The sequence below is a fragment of the Aulonocara sp. 'chitande type north' Nkhata Bay genome, linkage group LG7 (assembly GCF_057382095.1).
Source record: "Aulonocara sp. 'chitande type north' Nkhata Bay isolate Kocher_YH1m ecotype deep benthic linkage group LG7, A_spYH_male_GT1.1, whole genome shotgun sequence".
In the NCBI taxonomy this organism is placed as follows: Eukaryota; Metazoa; Chordata; class Actinopteri; order Cichliformes; family Cichlidae; genus Aulonocara; species Aulonocara sp. 'chitande type north' Nkhata Bay.
Window position 1 is genome coordinate 59,932,827 of NC_141350.1, and position 15,567 is coordinate 59,948,393.

General features: G+C 38.9%; 1 protein-coding gene across 1 annotated transcript; it reads left to right on the forward strand.

Moving 5' to 3' along the window:
- Nucleotides 1-1,745: 1,745 nt before the first annotated feature.
- On the forward strand, nucleotides 1,746-12,648 carry pnp6 (purine nucleoside phosphorylase 6). Its single transcript, XM_086301708.1, has 6 exons — nucleotides 1,746-1,880; nucleotides 4,399-4,562; nucleotides 4,652-4,755; nucleotides 7,856-8,031; nucleotides 8,123-8,313; nucleotides 10,930-12,648. Exons 1-6 carry the CDS (start codon nucleotides 1,846-1,848, stop codon nucleotides 11,160-11,162), a joined length of 903 nt encoding a protein of 300 aa, XP_086157834.1. The 5' UTR covers nucleotides 1,746-1,845; the 3' UTR covers nucleotides 11,163-12,648.
- Nucleotides 12,649-15,567: the final 2,919 nt, after the last annotated feature.

Below are 15,567 nucleotides of genomic sequence, written 5' to 3' on the forward strand. Positions count from 1 at the left end.
ATGATGGTCCAGGTGTGGGATTTCACTCGTGGAAATATGCACATTATTTTTTCCTTTCTATTGGTAGGTGGCACAGTGCACCTTTGGCAAGTAAGCAAGCTAGAAGACTGGCAATCTCGCTGGGTATCCAGTTACGGAAGCAACACATTAACAAGAGAATTCTGAGTAAAACCAAAGTTACTTTCCCTAGTAACTAGTTACTTTGAAAGTAACGAGTAACTTGAAGTAACTGAGTTACTTTTGAGAGAAGTAACTAGTAATGTAACTAAGTTACTAATTTAAAGTAACTTACCCAACACTGGAATTCAGAGACTGAGTTTGAGGCCTTAGATTGTTCTGGTCCCCCGGAGGTTCTCGTTTCATTCTCTGCTGGGGGCTCAGCTGAGGCGTCACAGTCATCTGTCTCCGCTGGGGGTCAGGCGAGCTTGCCCAGCTAGCCATGGTCTCCACATTGCAGCCTGAGCCTGCGAAGCCTCATGTGCTGTGTAGCCCTAGCCGCTGCACCCTTAACAGGCTGTGTACCCTGCACAGCTCCAGCTAGCCAGAGCTCTTTGCACTTTCTGGTTCTGCTCCACCAGAGGTCCTTGCTCCATCTGGTTTATCTCTGCCTGAACCAGTGGTCACTGCACTGCTCAATCCTGCACTGCTCAAGGGTTCCCATCCCTGTCAATACCAGCCACCATTCAAGCCGCCCAAGGGCCTCCGTCCGATACTACCACCACGCCACACCACGCCAATACCAACGCTGGCCATTGACTTCTCCTTGCTTTCTCCCCAGTTCCTAGTTTTTTATTGTACGTTTCTAGTTTTCAGTTCTCAGTTTCCAATGTTAGGTTTTGTTTTCATGTATTTAGTTTAGTGCTTTGTTGCTGCAAATAAAAGCTGCCTCTTTCAGTAATCTCTTTTGTGTTCGAGTCTTGCATCTGGGTCCAACTCCACCCTGCTACACAACACCACCATGACATGTTTTTGTTTCTAACTTGTCCCATGTGAATAAATGAAAAAAAATAAATGCAAAGAAGTTGCATTAAATAGGAACTATTCATATTTAAGTTGAAATGTTATACTAAACTATTTTTCACTTTTTCTGGAATGTTTATGGTTTATGAGTTGTTGGCTTTAATCCATAACCAGACCTGTTAATTGTAAACTCGTGATTTTTTAAGATAAAATATTAAACAAATAAGCTTTGTATTTACCTTACTTTATCCTGTCTCTGTAATTACATGCAGTACATTGCTCCCCTTTTCTTATGCCTTGTGTCACTGCTTTGTATTAGGTTTTTGTGTGTTTTCATGTTCATTCTTTTCTACTAATCCCTGAGTCAGCACTTTGAATTGTTAGTCAGAGCCACTATTTGTACAGCATGCTTCAGACACATGCGGGATTTCCCCGAACTGGTGTTCAATGGAACATCTGAAATCTGAAATGTTTGTTTATATTTGTGGGGTAAAAAACAATAACAAAAAAAATCCACAACATTACTGTTTAGATTTTATCTTATTATTATTATTTCCTTATCTTTTCCTTTCCCTTCTTCTCTGTCGCCCTCTCACTGTTTCTCCCTCTGTTCCCGGTCTTGTCTCGTCATGAGAAACGGATCAGTAAATTGCCCAGTCGGCTGGAAAATTGGATTTTGTATTCTTCAAAGTGCGACCGGCACTCTGTGTAAGCCCCGCCCCCATCCCCTACGAAATGTCTTGACGTCAACGCGCAACACCCCCTCCGCACTCCGTCCACCCAAGCAGAAGAGTCTCCATCGGCGGCTTTAACTGGCTTACCATACACGGGAAGCACCTGTGAAAATAAACACTAAACGGGACCTTATCGTCGCCATCGTCGGATATGGAAGCGGAAAACCCCTCCAGCAGTCACTGCAGGTAGGAATGACAAGGCTGGATGACAAGGCTGGATGTTAGTGAAAAGAGCCTAATGATTGTCAAGGCCACTACGCTGTCTAATTGGAATGTGGACGGTGTTGAAGGGGGTCTAAAGAATAAATCCTAAGATTTACATAAAGCATTTTGTGCGTTTTGAGAAACGTATAATGAAGGCAAAAGTGACAGGACGCTTATTTCTGAAGATTAGACCAGCCAATGAGGGTTTTCCTCTTATGAAGTGAGCTTGTCGTAATATGACAGGTGGAAGCCTTTACCTACAGCGTGAGGGAAGAATAACCTGCATTGTTAATATATAAAAATGCAAATGTCATTGTTATCTATCATAATGATCTAGTCAGACTGGTTGCATGTTCGCCTACTTCACAGGCCTGTCTTGTGTGTCTAATTCAAAGCCTGGGGCTTAGCAACTACCGCGACTAGTCAAGCTGCCTTTTGTGTTTTCGGGACTTTGTGTTCGGAATGCCAGAAATATGTGGCAGTCAGGCTTCAGAGCCTGAATACAAATTTCCCGCAGCACCACGGACAGCTCCACACGATACCAGCCCACCAGTTCAAGGGAAGGAGAGCCCTTACAAACTCACTTCCTGCTTGCTGTTGTATAATTGAACATAATCACAAAGTGAGCTCAAAGACAAACGTAACCTAGATAAACATTGAGCTCAATTGAAAGGCAGGTAGGAGAAAAATCGAAATAAAATGTACTGGCTTACCCATATATTACTCTATATGTTGCTAGGTAGCTGTGAAAAACTACTGCCACAGGACTAAAAAAGTAAATAACATCCAGGTGTTATTAGCTCTACAAAAGCAGAAGGCTTTATAGAGGTTCTGCTTTTAAGATTCTGCTCTGTAAAATTAGAAGCTACTGTAGAGGATGACACGGAAAACAGCTACTTTAACTTATTGCAACTAAATTTGGTTTAGCTAATGAAACATGGATTGTACTGAGTTTTTCACAGTTTTTTTACAAGCTGTCATTTTGACATGACTTTAAAATGCTAACACATAGTAGAAATTGTAAGGTTATTATGTAATTTAAAAAACAGGATAATCTAACAGATTAACACCATCATACAAAGATGGCTAAACATCAAGTTCTTATAATTGTTATTTGGTAAGTCTAGTTGGCTACTCAAAAGTAAATTCATCTTGTTTATGGGGAAAGTTTACTTCCCCTTAAATAAAAGGTTACAGCAGAATTACAGGAATGAGAGCTGTCATCATGTTCTTGCTGAATAAGAGATGGTTTTATTGCTATGCTACATATTATACACCCCTGCTGATGTCTCCATGTTTCCATTGCTTGGGTTTATAAATCACTGATAAAAAAAAACATGCAATGGTTAAATAACCTGACATGCTGTCATTTATTCTCCACCTTCTAATCCAGCAGACGTTTGTACAGCCATGTGTTAATCTTCCTGACTGGTGTTCTTGTACAAAGCTGAAAATTAGTTATTATTAGAAGAATTAGTTATAGAGCCACAATTGCAACTGACAGACTGGATAATGATTCAGTTACTTTCAGTTTCTTTCTTCTGGATAACATTTTTGATGCATAGGCCCCTGATATATTTGGCAGCTGGCCTACTTTCTTACTTCATGGAAATTTTATGACTTTGACTGAACTCTCCATCCCAGTTGCCAAAACTTCTACTGTTGCTAAAATAATTCCATGCTAGGTTTTTAGCAAAGAAACAGGTGGAATATGGAAAAGATAAGCCAGAACATCTAATTCTAATCAGATATAGCATATATCTTAGATGGGATTTCTAGAGTCTTTGGGCTTTCCCCTGCTTCAGCTTGATCTGGTAAAGGCCACGGCCTGAAGTGTCCCTGTATTTTAACAACAAGGCTTGACTTGAGGCATTGAGGGAACATTAACAAGGTTATAGCTTTACTACCACATTTATAACCAGAATTACAGACTGGTTCAGGCTTTATATAATGTAGTACCTTGGGGCATTCCCAATCAAATCAGCACCCCTGAATTATAATTTGCCTGGTGCACTCAAAATAGCAAAGTAAAAGCCCTTCAGTGTGTTGCACCCTGCATCATTGAATCATATTTTTACAGTGTTCATTTCTGTGGGTTTTTACTCCCACATTTCTCCTCCAGATGATCTTTTCACTTATTTTTAACATCGCTTTTGCTGAATAGTGGGTAACTCTACCAGTGCAATCAGTGAGACAATGAGCATTAGCTTTACATGAGTTGTGGAAACTTTGTCATCACAAAGGGACACACTTTAGCTGGATAGACAGGTCAGGCTAGTTGATCCACACAGAAAAGCCTTAACTGAACAAAACTCATTAATCTTTCTATTTTTTAGAGTTCTGACTTTTAATGATTGCCTATAGAAGTTAAAAACAACTTTCAGTTGAAGCTGTTCTGCTGGTTCTTCTGTTTTCAACAATGTCTTACTTTTGTATTCTCAGTTAAAGCTGCACATGTTGACTTGATATTGTTTATGTTCCTTAACACTTTCATATACAGTTATGAAGACTATAAGGAGACAGCGGACTGGCTGCTTAACCGTACAAAGCAGCGTCCCAAAGTGGCCATCATCTGTGGTTCAGGCCTGGGCGGTCTAGCTGATCTGCTGGAGGAGAAGACAGTGTTCAAATATGAGGATATTCCACATTTTCCCACCAGCACTGGTAAGCGGTTTCCTAAAACTCATTATTACTGTCTGGACAGTGTGCATATTCATGCCAGCAATGGCTAATGCTACACGTGCGCTGTGCAGTGCAGGGTCATGCAGGGCAGCTGGTGTTTGGCAAGCTGAATGGCTGCGAGTGTGTCTGTATGCAGGGGAGATTCCATTTCTACGAGGGTTACAACATACAAACGGTAAGCAGCAGTATGTAGAGATAATCTACTGCTTGTGGTACCTTTTATTACCCAGATTAGACCATCTTTTTCTTTTCTGATGTCACATTGGCTACAGCCATCTTATATAGAGTGTATAGTTATTTCACAATAAAAATAAGTAATAAATTACCAATATTTAAACTGGCGTTGTGGGATTACAATTATAAATAGCTGCAGTTCTAAGAAAATGTTGGTTCCACACAAAGCAAAAGTTAAACTATTTCAGTCTGCAGTAAATACAGAGACATGACTGTTTTTGATCATCTAAATAGCAGTGAGGCTAGTATGGCTAAAAACAGTCATGTCTCTGATATGAGTTTTATATTTGTTACAGCCCTAGCAAGTCTGTGTGTTGTGTGGGTGCGTTTTTCTCATCCAGTAGTTTAGCTTCCACCCAGCTCGCCCGAGGAGCCAGTGGACAGCTGGCTTTATTCAGCAATCAGCCACCTAGCAGCATATAAGCAAGTGAAGAGCTGGTTAGTCAGTGTGTGGACCAGTCTTGTGTGGGGAGCTTTAGTTGCGTATTCTGCTTATGTTAAGAAAGCTTGGTGTTTTCTTTGAGCTACTGTGAGTAGCAGATACCTGGTGTTTACTCTTTGGGATGTAACCCATTAATTGTCCACTTCCATGCTCTGCTCTGCTGGGATTATATTTGATCTAACTGCATTTTGAATGGCCTCCATGTGAAAATGTGCAAAGATATACATTTATTTGTTATTGCTTTGCCTCATGAGCAGCTTTCTGTCACAATTTCTATCCCAAATTACAGAAGAAATCCAGTAACGAAAGAACAAGACAAATAAAAAGCAGTCATCATTCAGAGTTTTCATTAAAAAGGTTATTATATGCATATGGGACTGAGACTCTGGCTCGGCACACAGACGAAGTGGTGTACTCATTTCACATTCATATGGTGTAGTCGTTCCCTCAGCAGAACATTCAGGGTCTTCAAGACTGTATCAATCATGTTTCATAGAATAGTTTCATAACTCATGAATCAGCATTATTGTGCTGTGAAAAAACAAGCAACTCTGGAACAAATACAACATTTCCATTACACAACCCAACTCGCTTCTGTGTCTTGAGACCTTGCTGATGCAAACGATGCACTGTACTGTAGAATTCAGCCAGCAGTTTAAATTCTGACATAGTCAGTCACACTGAGAAAAACATGCAGTTCCAACTGCCGTCAAAATAGATTGTTGCTCTTTAAATTGATGAGTCAAAATCAGACTTTCTTCCATAAAGCTTATATTCTATGAGAGAAAGCTGTTCTCTGAGACAATTAACCCTCTCAGGCTCAAATTAAACTTTTTGTTGCTAATGCACAACCAAGTCCTGCAGTGGTACTTCTGAGTAAAAAAAAAACCTCATAAAATATGTATGTGGGGTAATCAGGTTGTTAGTTTTTAACTGTTGCAAATCGGCAACGCCTGCCTTGAGAGGGTTAAGACTTTCTCCCAAATAGCCTAGTGACTTTTAATAAGCACTTACATAGAATAGAATAGAATAGAATAGAATAGAATAGAATAGAATAGAATAGAATAGAATAATCCTTTAATTGTCCCACAAGGGGAAATTTGGGTGTATGACATCAAGGATCAAGGATAGGTACAACTTGAGGTAACAATTTACCAAGTTTGTAGAATGATCAGCTGAAGTGCTGAGATGACAACCAGTGTGTCACATTGGATTGCCCTTTGGCCTGTGGAGACTGTATCCTGGTTTGACTTTTATTACCCGCTTTCACATGCCATATCCACATAAAATTCTCCATATGACCCCCCTGAATCATAAAGACACATTTTTTTTATAGTAACAGAAGGTCAGATGCTTTATAGTCCTCTTATATCCAGTTAGAAGTATAGACAAACAACATTTTAAATGTCTCTAGATGAATCGTCTGCATATGCCACCCCCCACCTATGCCAGCTTAAGTAAAATTTTCTACTACAAATTTGCTTTTCTGGTAAATGGTAAAATGGTAAATGGCCTGTATTTATATAGCGCTTTACTAGTCCCTAAGGACCCCAAAGCGCTTTACATATCCAGTCATCCACCCATTCACACACACATTCACACACTGGTGATGGCAAGCTACATTGTAGCCACAGCCACCCTGGGGCGCACTGGCAGAATGTACTGGACTTTGTCCTGTGTTATGGTCCTTAATAAGTCCTACTTGGCAACCTGAAAAAAATAAAGCCAAGATAACATTAGATGGGATGTTTTTATTAACCATGTACAGTAACTGCATGGCTCAGTGTCACTCTGATGTTTGTCCGCACATTTTAATTGTTCCAGTACTTTGCTTAATGACAGAATATCTGCCACATTAAAGACACGCTTATCACAACTGTCTTGTGGTTAGGCAGATCAGCTATTGTTACCATGGCAATACACTCATCTGAAACATTTAGTATAGTAAAGATTACACCAGCAATAATAAGTGCCTATAATTGATTACTTTGTCTTATACAATGAATATGTTTTTTTAGAAGAAGTATTCCACCAAACATTATATCATTCGTTTGCTTTTAGAGGTTCTGCAGTCCTGTTATTACACACGGCTCTGCTTAAATTTTGTCCATGGAACAAAGTTTGTTGTGGGCTTATAATATGCAAATCCTATATCAAGCATACCAATGTTCCAAAGTGACAGCACTGACCTTATCAAGATAGCAAGCTACTCGATAACATTTCTGCACTAACTAGCAGAGCACTTTCATAGGCAATTCAATCTCTAGGGGAATGTGAAATAGAAAAAAACAATTTCTAAATGTGACTGCAGTGAAAAGTAGCAACAGTCATTTATGGGCCATCAGTTGCCATATAAAGGTTAGCACAGAACCACCACTGTACCACACATGCGCAAAAACCTACAGTAATAAAAATCTTACTGACATCAGTGCATAAAGAAGCTGGCACTTTTATAATGTTTGCTTCATATGATGAATTGTTTGCTTTGCTATTATTCCCAGGTTACCTGTAACTTCCTTCTGTAATTTACTGACAAACACTGAGACCATAAAAGAGTGACAGCTGCTGTCTCTGAAGCATACAATTTTTATCTTTCCAGGTGACTTACCCAGTGCGAGTCTTCTATCTGCTGGGTGTGAGCACTCTGATTGTGACAAATGCAGCAGGAGGACTCAATGACACCTACAGTGTGGGAGACATCATGCTCATTAAAGATCACATCAACATGCCCGGATTTGCAGGACAGAACCCTCTGTGTGGGCACAATGATGAGAGGTACAGAAACACTCGGGCAGGGCAGTGAAAGGAAAATCTGTATCTTATACATTACTCCTGTGTCTCATTCATGCATTAATTATCCCTGCAGGTTTGGAGTGCGGTTCCCATGCATGTCAGATGCATATGACCGTGACCTGAGAGCCCTGACCAGAAAAACAGCAAAGGAACTGGGCTATGACAGCTTCCTGCAGGAAGGGGTATACTGCATGTTGGCTGGCCCAACATATGAAACCATTGCTGAGTGCAAACTCTTGCAGAGGCTGGGGGCTGATGCTGTGGGTTAGTACAGCTCCTTCATCCTCAGTTCAGATAGTGTCCTTTTAAAAGGTACCATAAAGGGTTAAAACTTCATAACAGTACATCTACAAGAGCCACCATACAGACATTAAAAAAATATGAATACGGAGAGACGAATTACTTTGAAGATGTACCAACAGTTAAATTTCTGCAGTAATATTACCCCAACAGTTGGAACTAGTGGAAGCTAACCCATATGGAAAAGATATATATAAATCTTATAAAGTTTGTATCTGTCTTGAGTGAAAACAGATATAAGATCCCTTGAAAAAATTATATAAATGAGACTTGTATGTTTTGGATACTTACTAAAACAATATATAAAAGTAATGAGAAAGTGGCCACTTTCATGAGTAAATCATATAAGCCTTATATGATTCACTGTATGAAGTAGGCCACATCTTATGCAAGTCTTTTACAAGTTTTTACTATTTCTTTTCCATATGGGAAAAAAGCATCAGTTTTCACCTGATTCACAGGACAGTGCAAAAACAAGCTTATGTGATACTACAGAGTTTTCCTGTCTGGTTCAATTGTCCGATATTGAACCCCAGACTTAAAGGTACACAAGATATGATGGCTTAACTAAATTAAAGACCTAAAAATGACTTCAAAATCTATGCATGCAAAATGTTGTTTTGTATAAAGGATAGTATTTTTCATTTGGTCCTCCTAGTGATCTATTATGTATTATGTATGAGTCTGTATTTGTTACTTATTTGTTCAGATCATTGACAGACCAACTTGGCACCTGGCTCTCCTGTTATTATTACATAACCTCCAGTTTTTACAAAGTCATACAGTATGAATGACTTTGCAATTCTTCACTCTTGAAAACGCTTCTTCTAATTCCCCTGTTTCTTTCCCCCCACACTTGTTTTTGCACATTATGTGGTAGTATACAGTTACACACAATTATACTGCACAATACTTTTGTGTTTTTGAAGGTGAAGTTGGTTTAAATACAAGCTCTGTTTTCTTATTTAAATAATTCAGCTCTGTGGTTAAAATAATAATTTATACATGCAGAGTCTACAAGTCAACAGTAAATGGTTTGGATTCAGGCTATGACTGGAACAAATCAGAAAAACTATCTGAGTAGTGTTATTTGTGATTTGTTGTTATGACAATACAGAAGGAGGTTTATGTTACGTGATTAGACTTGCTTATTGTTTGCCTTCATTACAGTTTTATTCACTTGTGCTCTTTAGATCCATCCATGAATAAATTCTAATTCTAAATAATTTGGTGGAGATCAAACTGGGAGCCGTAACACTGCCTCCCAGTTTGCTGTGCTACTTCCTCTCAGTTTGTTCCCTCACTACAAGAGATATTACTGAACCAAGAACACATCATAGAGCTCATATGATTCATTTCCACCTGTGCACATGGATCGAGTACCCTGACTTTCTTTAATTTACACAGATAATAATGGCATTAAATTTTACTTTCAAATTCAAACCAATAACTCCTTTCCAACACTTACTGCTCCGCTTAAGGGGCACAACACAAGACACCTCATCACTAAATCAGTTTCACGTGCACCTTTTTCAGTACCAACTTGAAAAATCAGCTATCATCAGAGATCATTTTTTCATCCTTGTAACCACCGGTTCACATCATATACATCACAGCATACACCCTCTTACTCTTTTTTCACTGTATAGCAATTGATGTTTTGTTTGTGTTATTATGCATCATAATGTGATTTAGACTTTCATGTCCTACAAAGCAAGAACTTGATATAAACCAGTTTTAACTACATCAGATCAGTTGCAGTAAATGTAGCATGTTTAATGGTAAATATTTTCTGTGTAGTAAAATTGGCAGAAAAAGATGATACATTTTGAAAGTTGTTACCTGGGTTCATTATCTTTTTGAGTTTTACTATAGTTTACTTTTACATATGTCAGTTCACAGCCAGAGTAGTTGCTAAATTATAGGAAAATATGCCATTTATGACAGAATAGTTATTACAAGATAGCTAATAAAAATGAATGTCTAAGTTCATGAACTTTCACTGCCATAATCCTTTTAAAAAAATTCAACACTTTATGCTACAGACGCAGCAACAAATGGCAGACAAGTTAATTAGGATCTTAAATACATCATATAACGATAAGAAAATGACTCCAAATGAATTCTTAATAAGCAACTGTTTGCTAAAACATTGGATATACCTATGTTTATTTATGACTTTAATAATATAGTCATATTGGCTTGTTTTGCTGCTCAGAGGAGGGCCACTATCACAATTTTTTAAAACTATCTTAGTACTACTTTTACACTTAAGTTTAAGCCTACTTGTTATGGCATGTTCGTCATGTTCTGTGAGGTGTTAGCTTGATTTGGGTTGGTAACTACACATTTATAAGAGAAAGCCAAGCCATGGAGATTAATTAAGCAGGGATGATCTAATAGAAATTGCTATAAAGTTGCATTTTGTGAAATGAAGGATCCTGTGTGACCTATACCACAGTGCTGAAGTCAAACCACCTTTTCTTTTTAACGTGTCTCTTTCAAGGTTCAGTACTAACTGAGATGTAAAGGAATGTTTTTATGTACTCAATTAAATGTCAACCTCTACCCTCTGTCTAGGTATGAGCACAGTCCCGGAGGTGGTGGTGGCTCGTCACTGTGGCACACGTGCCCAGGAGGACGTGGCTCCTGACCGTCGCTTACGTGTCTTGGGCCTGTCCCTCATCACCAACAAGGTTGTGACAGATTATGAGAGCAATGAAAAAGCAAATCACACAGAAGTGCTGAAGACTACTGAGCGCAGGACTCAGGAGCTCCAGAATCTTGTGAGCCGCCTCATAGCCAACCTCTAGTAACATCATCTACTATCTGATGGACCAATTGAACATTTTAGGCCTTACAGTCAAATTTGTGGTGACAGAATAATCATAGCTTTGAACAAAAGGTAAAAATGGTGCTTTGTGGGATAGATTATTATTTGCTATTGGGTAAAGTGGACATTTAGGAGAAGTTATAAGGTTTAAGATTTTAAGGGATTTAGCACTACCTCAGCAAGAGCTGCACAAATCAACAAATGTGATCCAGGAAACGTAAGCCTGAATCCATGCATCCATTCCAGTGTTTCAACTTTCCACAGTCTCAGATATCACAGATAAATAACTGTAATAGTAATACTTTTACAACCACCGGTGTGCATTTCTCTCCTAATGTAAGTGCCGCAGGGTAGCTGGGGTTTTCCCTGTACTCCCTATTATTATCACAGTGGCAGCAAATTCTAATCTGGGTCCTTGTTGAAAACCAGACTTGAGTATCTGAGTGAATCCAAACCTTTAAGATTTGATGGTTAGTTTACGCCTTCCTTCCTCTCTCCCACTCATATTTTTGCTGCATGCATGCATGCTGCAGTTTGTCTTTAGCGAGAGCAATGCGAGCATCTACTACCTATGAATCCACCATTTATCTGTTTCAGGTGCATGTGGAAAACCCTGCTAGCTTATGGACTGGACTTATCAACTGGCATTATTTAGTGGTTTCTTCTTGTTAAGGATGCACTTTTAATAATTATTTTACCTGTAAATCAATGTGGGCATATTTATTATACACTTTAATCAAGAGTTTTATATTTCTAAGCAGGCAGACGACATATCTATCCAATGTATTTATCATATAATACTGGCCTACAAATAAATAGGCCAATCTCTGATATCATTCCTAATATTTAAAGAAGAAATCAATGAGTTTCTTAAAAGTTTGTCAAAAAATGAAAAGCACATGGTTTTAGTAATCTCTTACTGTAGATCAGCAGTTACAGTTATATATATATATATATATTTATACCATACATATATCATACATAGAGAGAAATCTAACTAATCACACAAAAAGCACACGGTATAGTCTGAAAGATATACCAGCAGTCTTGTTAAATGGTTGTGATGTGTGAGGGTTTTTTTCTTTAGTGGACTGCTTTATTTGCACACTGTGAGGCCTTAACACTGTAACATCAGAGAGGGCTGGAATACCTGCAGTTTTCAATCCTTTCTGTGCTCATCTGGAACAAGTTTGCCTGCCAGCTTGTCTTGACCATCTCATTCACTGGAAAGGCCGGAAAAATAGAAGCTCAGCAGTCCAAATTTGGCAATTTGTTTTAGTCTCCGGTTTTCTGGTCTTTCTTGTGGTTGTACTTTATTGGATGAATTAACCCTTATGTGTTGTTTGTTGATCTTATTTAAAGTACTGAGGTCTCAGGTTAGAATTGTATTCACTTATATAACAATGCACTCTAGCAAAGCAATTATTTGCCACACCAGCTTTTGCTGCTATTAAATAAAAATTTGGAGATGACATCTGGGTAATTGCATTTTTTCTTTGCCATGGGTGACTGCACACATTGGTCATTGTTTGTGTGTGTGTGTGTGTGTGTGTGTGTGTGTGTGTGTGTGTGTGTGTGTGTGTGTGTGTGTGTGTGTGCGTGTGCGTGTGTAAGCAGGCTACTACAGGGGTACAGCCCAAAATCAATCAATATGGAAGTCAGTTTCAAGGAGAAAAGGACTTTCTTCCTCTTTCAACGATAATGAGGTTCAGTGAACAGCGAGATAAAGGCAAACATAGCCCCAAACAAAGCACACACCTCATCAACACATCTACACACTCTCTGTCTGCAGCGCCACACTCTTTCAATCCTTCACTCTAAACATACTTCAAACAGATGAGGTCAGAGTCAGATTGAGATAAAGCGAAAATGGCTGTTCCGTCCACCCCACCTCTCCACTCTCTTATATAATTCATCTACATACAGCGTGCAGCCGTCTGTGGAGCTGAAATATTAATACAAATGAGCCCAAGAGCCAAACAACACACCACTGAGCTTGATTGTATTTGCACATACTCGTAAAAAAGAGTCGCAACTTAACTGCACAGCAAAACACAAGACATCTTCAAAGATATGTAAGATTCAAATAGCTCTCTCTCTGCTTTGGGATGAGAGGAAGTGGAAACGGGACACAGAAAAGCATAGATGATGGGAGCGACTAAAAGAGAATAAGAGAGGAGAACAAAGTGTTTTGACTCTTCAGTCCCTACGGCTGCTGACAGGCTTCATCTGTAATGTAATGTTGATCTATCTATTGTTGCTGTGCCAACTGAGGCTGGGGCTCGTTATTGATTATTATAGGGTGAAAAGAGAAGCTGAGGAAATAGAGCGGGACAGCTCTGCTGAGTTGACACTTTTAAACACTGTCACACATTGTCACACACTCAGCCTTTGTCTCACTCACACACCCTGTGCCCTTATAGACTGTCATGTACCTGTGCTCATATCGGGGCAGCAGTGCCCCTCCTGTCCTGTTACTGAATGTGACTCTTACAAACCCGAGGAACAGCGTTAGTGAGGGAATGTCTCTGCTGACTTTCACACGCTGTCTCCAAATCGTGTCAGCTGCCAGCAGTGTGTCAGCACTGTACCAGTGTGCAGGGTGGAGCTGGAAAATTACTGCTCCAACTCTGTGGGGATGTGACAGGTCAAACTCAGCGCTGCAGCTAGTGGCGTGGTTTATCTCAGTTTATCTGGATTATCTCAATTATTTGCCTGCAGCTTCAAGTTGTGTACTGGTCTTGATTGATTGCAACAAAATTCAAACAAACAGCGCAGACAGCACTGTAATGTGCAAATTGTCCCACAAGGGCAAAACCTTGCAGAGCTCTACTAATAAAGCTGTCGATCAGAGAGTGAGAGAGAGAGACTATGAGTCTGGAATATGGTTTGAAGCGTTTGTGTAAAAGTAAACATGGATCCTTATTCACTGAATTTAATTTTCATAGAAAATAGGTCTACCCAGCCTGTGGACAAAAACATTTCAAATGTAGCACAAAAAATTGCAAACTGAATAACCCTGAAGACAACACCCTCTAAATTTGCATGGAATCATGTAAATATTTTTAAAAAGGTGAACCTACTAGCTATATATTCAACTACCAACACCTCTGGTATTCCCCTTTTACTACAGTGTGGGGATCATTATATCATATGAAGCTGCTAGGTACCTTGAACCAAATAATAAACAAATATATGCACTTTCCTTTGCCTACTTATGCCATAAATTAATTAAAAATGTTATTTAGTGCATTTTAAAATTATGATTAGGACTTATGTTCATGCTGCTGGATGAAATGACTTTAGACTCTAGAGAAAGACCAGTCAGGCCAGTTAATTCCACATGCACTACGCGGACAAAAGTGTTGGGCTCCAGCACTTTATCTTTGAATTCAGGCGTTTTCTAGCCCATTGCCACAGCTGTATCAAAAACCAAGTGCAGTCTGCCTGCACAAACACTTGTGAAAGACCTGAGCGTTGTAAAGAGCTCACTGAAATTCAAGTGTAGGACTGTAATACTATGCCCTCATTGTAACAAATCAGTGCGGGACATTTAATCCCTCCTAGATATCCCATATAAAGCAGCGTCTCCTACTTCCAAACCTGCTCTGACATTAACATCAGCACAAAAACTGTGTGCTCAGTGCTTCATGACATCAGATTCTGTAGCAGAGATGAAGAATGTGATGTAATGCTTTTGTCCATTTATTATAACTCCAGTCTTTTTACTACACTCGACTAATTACTTCAATCACCAGCTCCCAGTCTGAAGCTCATAGCTACTGGACAGCTTCAAGCTTCTCAGCTGACTCTTAAAAAAGAGGATTAATAAGCTATAATATCAGTAGCCAGCAAACCTAATGCAGCATTTATGTGCTATGGAGACAAAACTTTCCGTTTGGAATCAGTGGAGACCAATGACTGTAGAAAACAGGGTTTTATCAATGTAAGGGTCATTTACCTTACATTATAAAGCATCGTCAGGTAACTGTTGTTGTGAATTGGCACTATAACAATAGCACTGACATGAATTGAACCAAACAGAAGAGCAAACAGAAGAGTGAATATGTAACAAAGTATCCAAAGGTGGCACAAAATGGGATGTTAGATGAATATTATTATTGTAATAAATCTGCTATCTGTTTAAATACTTCAGATACTGAAAGAGTGTTTATATATCAGTTTCCTGTTTGAAAAAGTCCTTAAGTGACCAAAAATAATAAATAATTAAGTTATTTTTTTAACTGATATGAAAAAGATCCTCATTCAAATTCAAATTTTCATTGAATCAGTGTTTAAAGAAGTTTTAGCAGGAAAAAGGAAAAGTTCAGTTAATCACTTAACTAGACTGCAGTCTTTTAAATTATTTCTGCCCCATAAGCTTT

Excerpts from the sequence above, each read along its gene's own strand:
- pnp6 (XM_086301708.1), top strand. The coding sequence starts at position 1,846 with ATGGAAGCGGAAAACCCCTCCAGCAGTCACTGCAG. Across the intron at positions 1,881-4,398 it reads CCCTCCAGCAGTCACTGCAG|TTATGAAGACTATAAGGAGA; the intron begins GTAGGAATGACA and ends TTTCATATACAG. Across the intron at positions 4,563-4,651 it reads ACATTTTCCCACCAGCACTG|TGCAGGGTCATGCAGGGCAG; the intron begins GTAAGCGGTTTC and ends TGCGCTGTGCAG.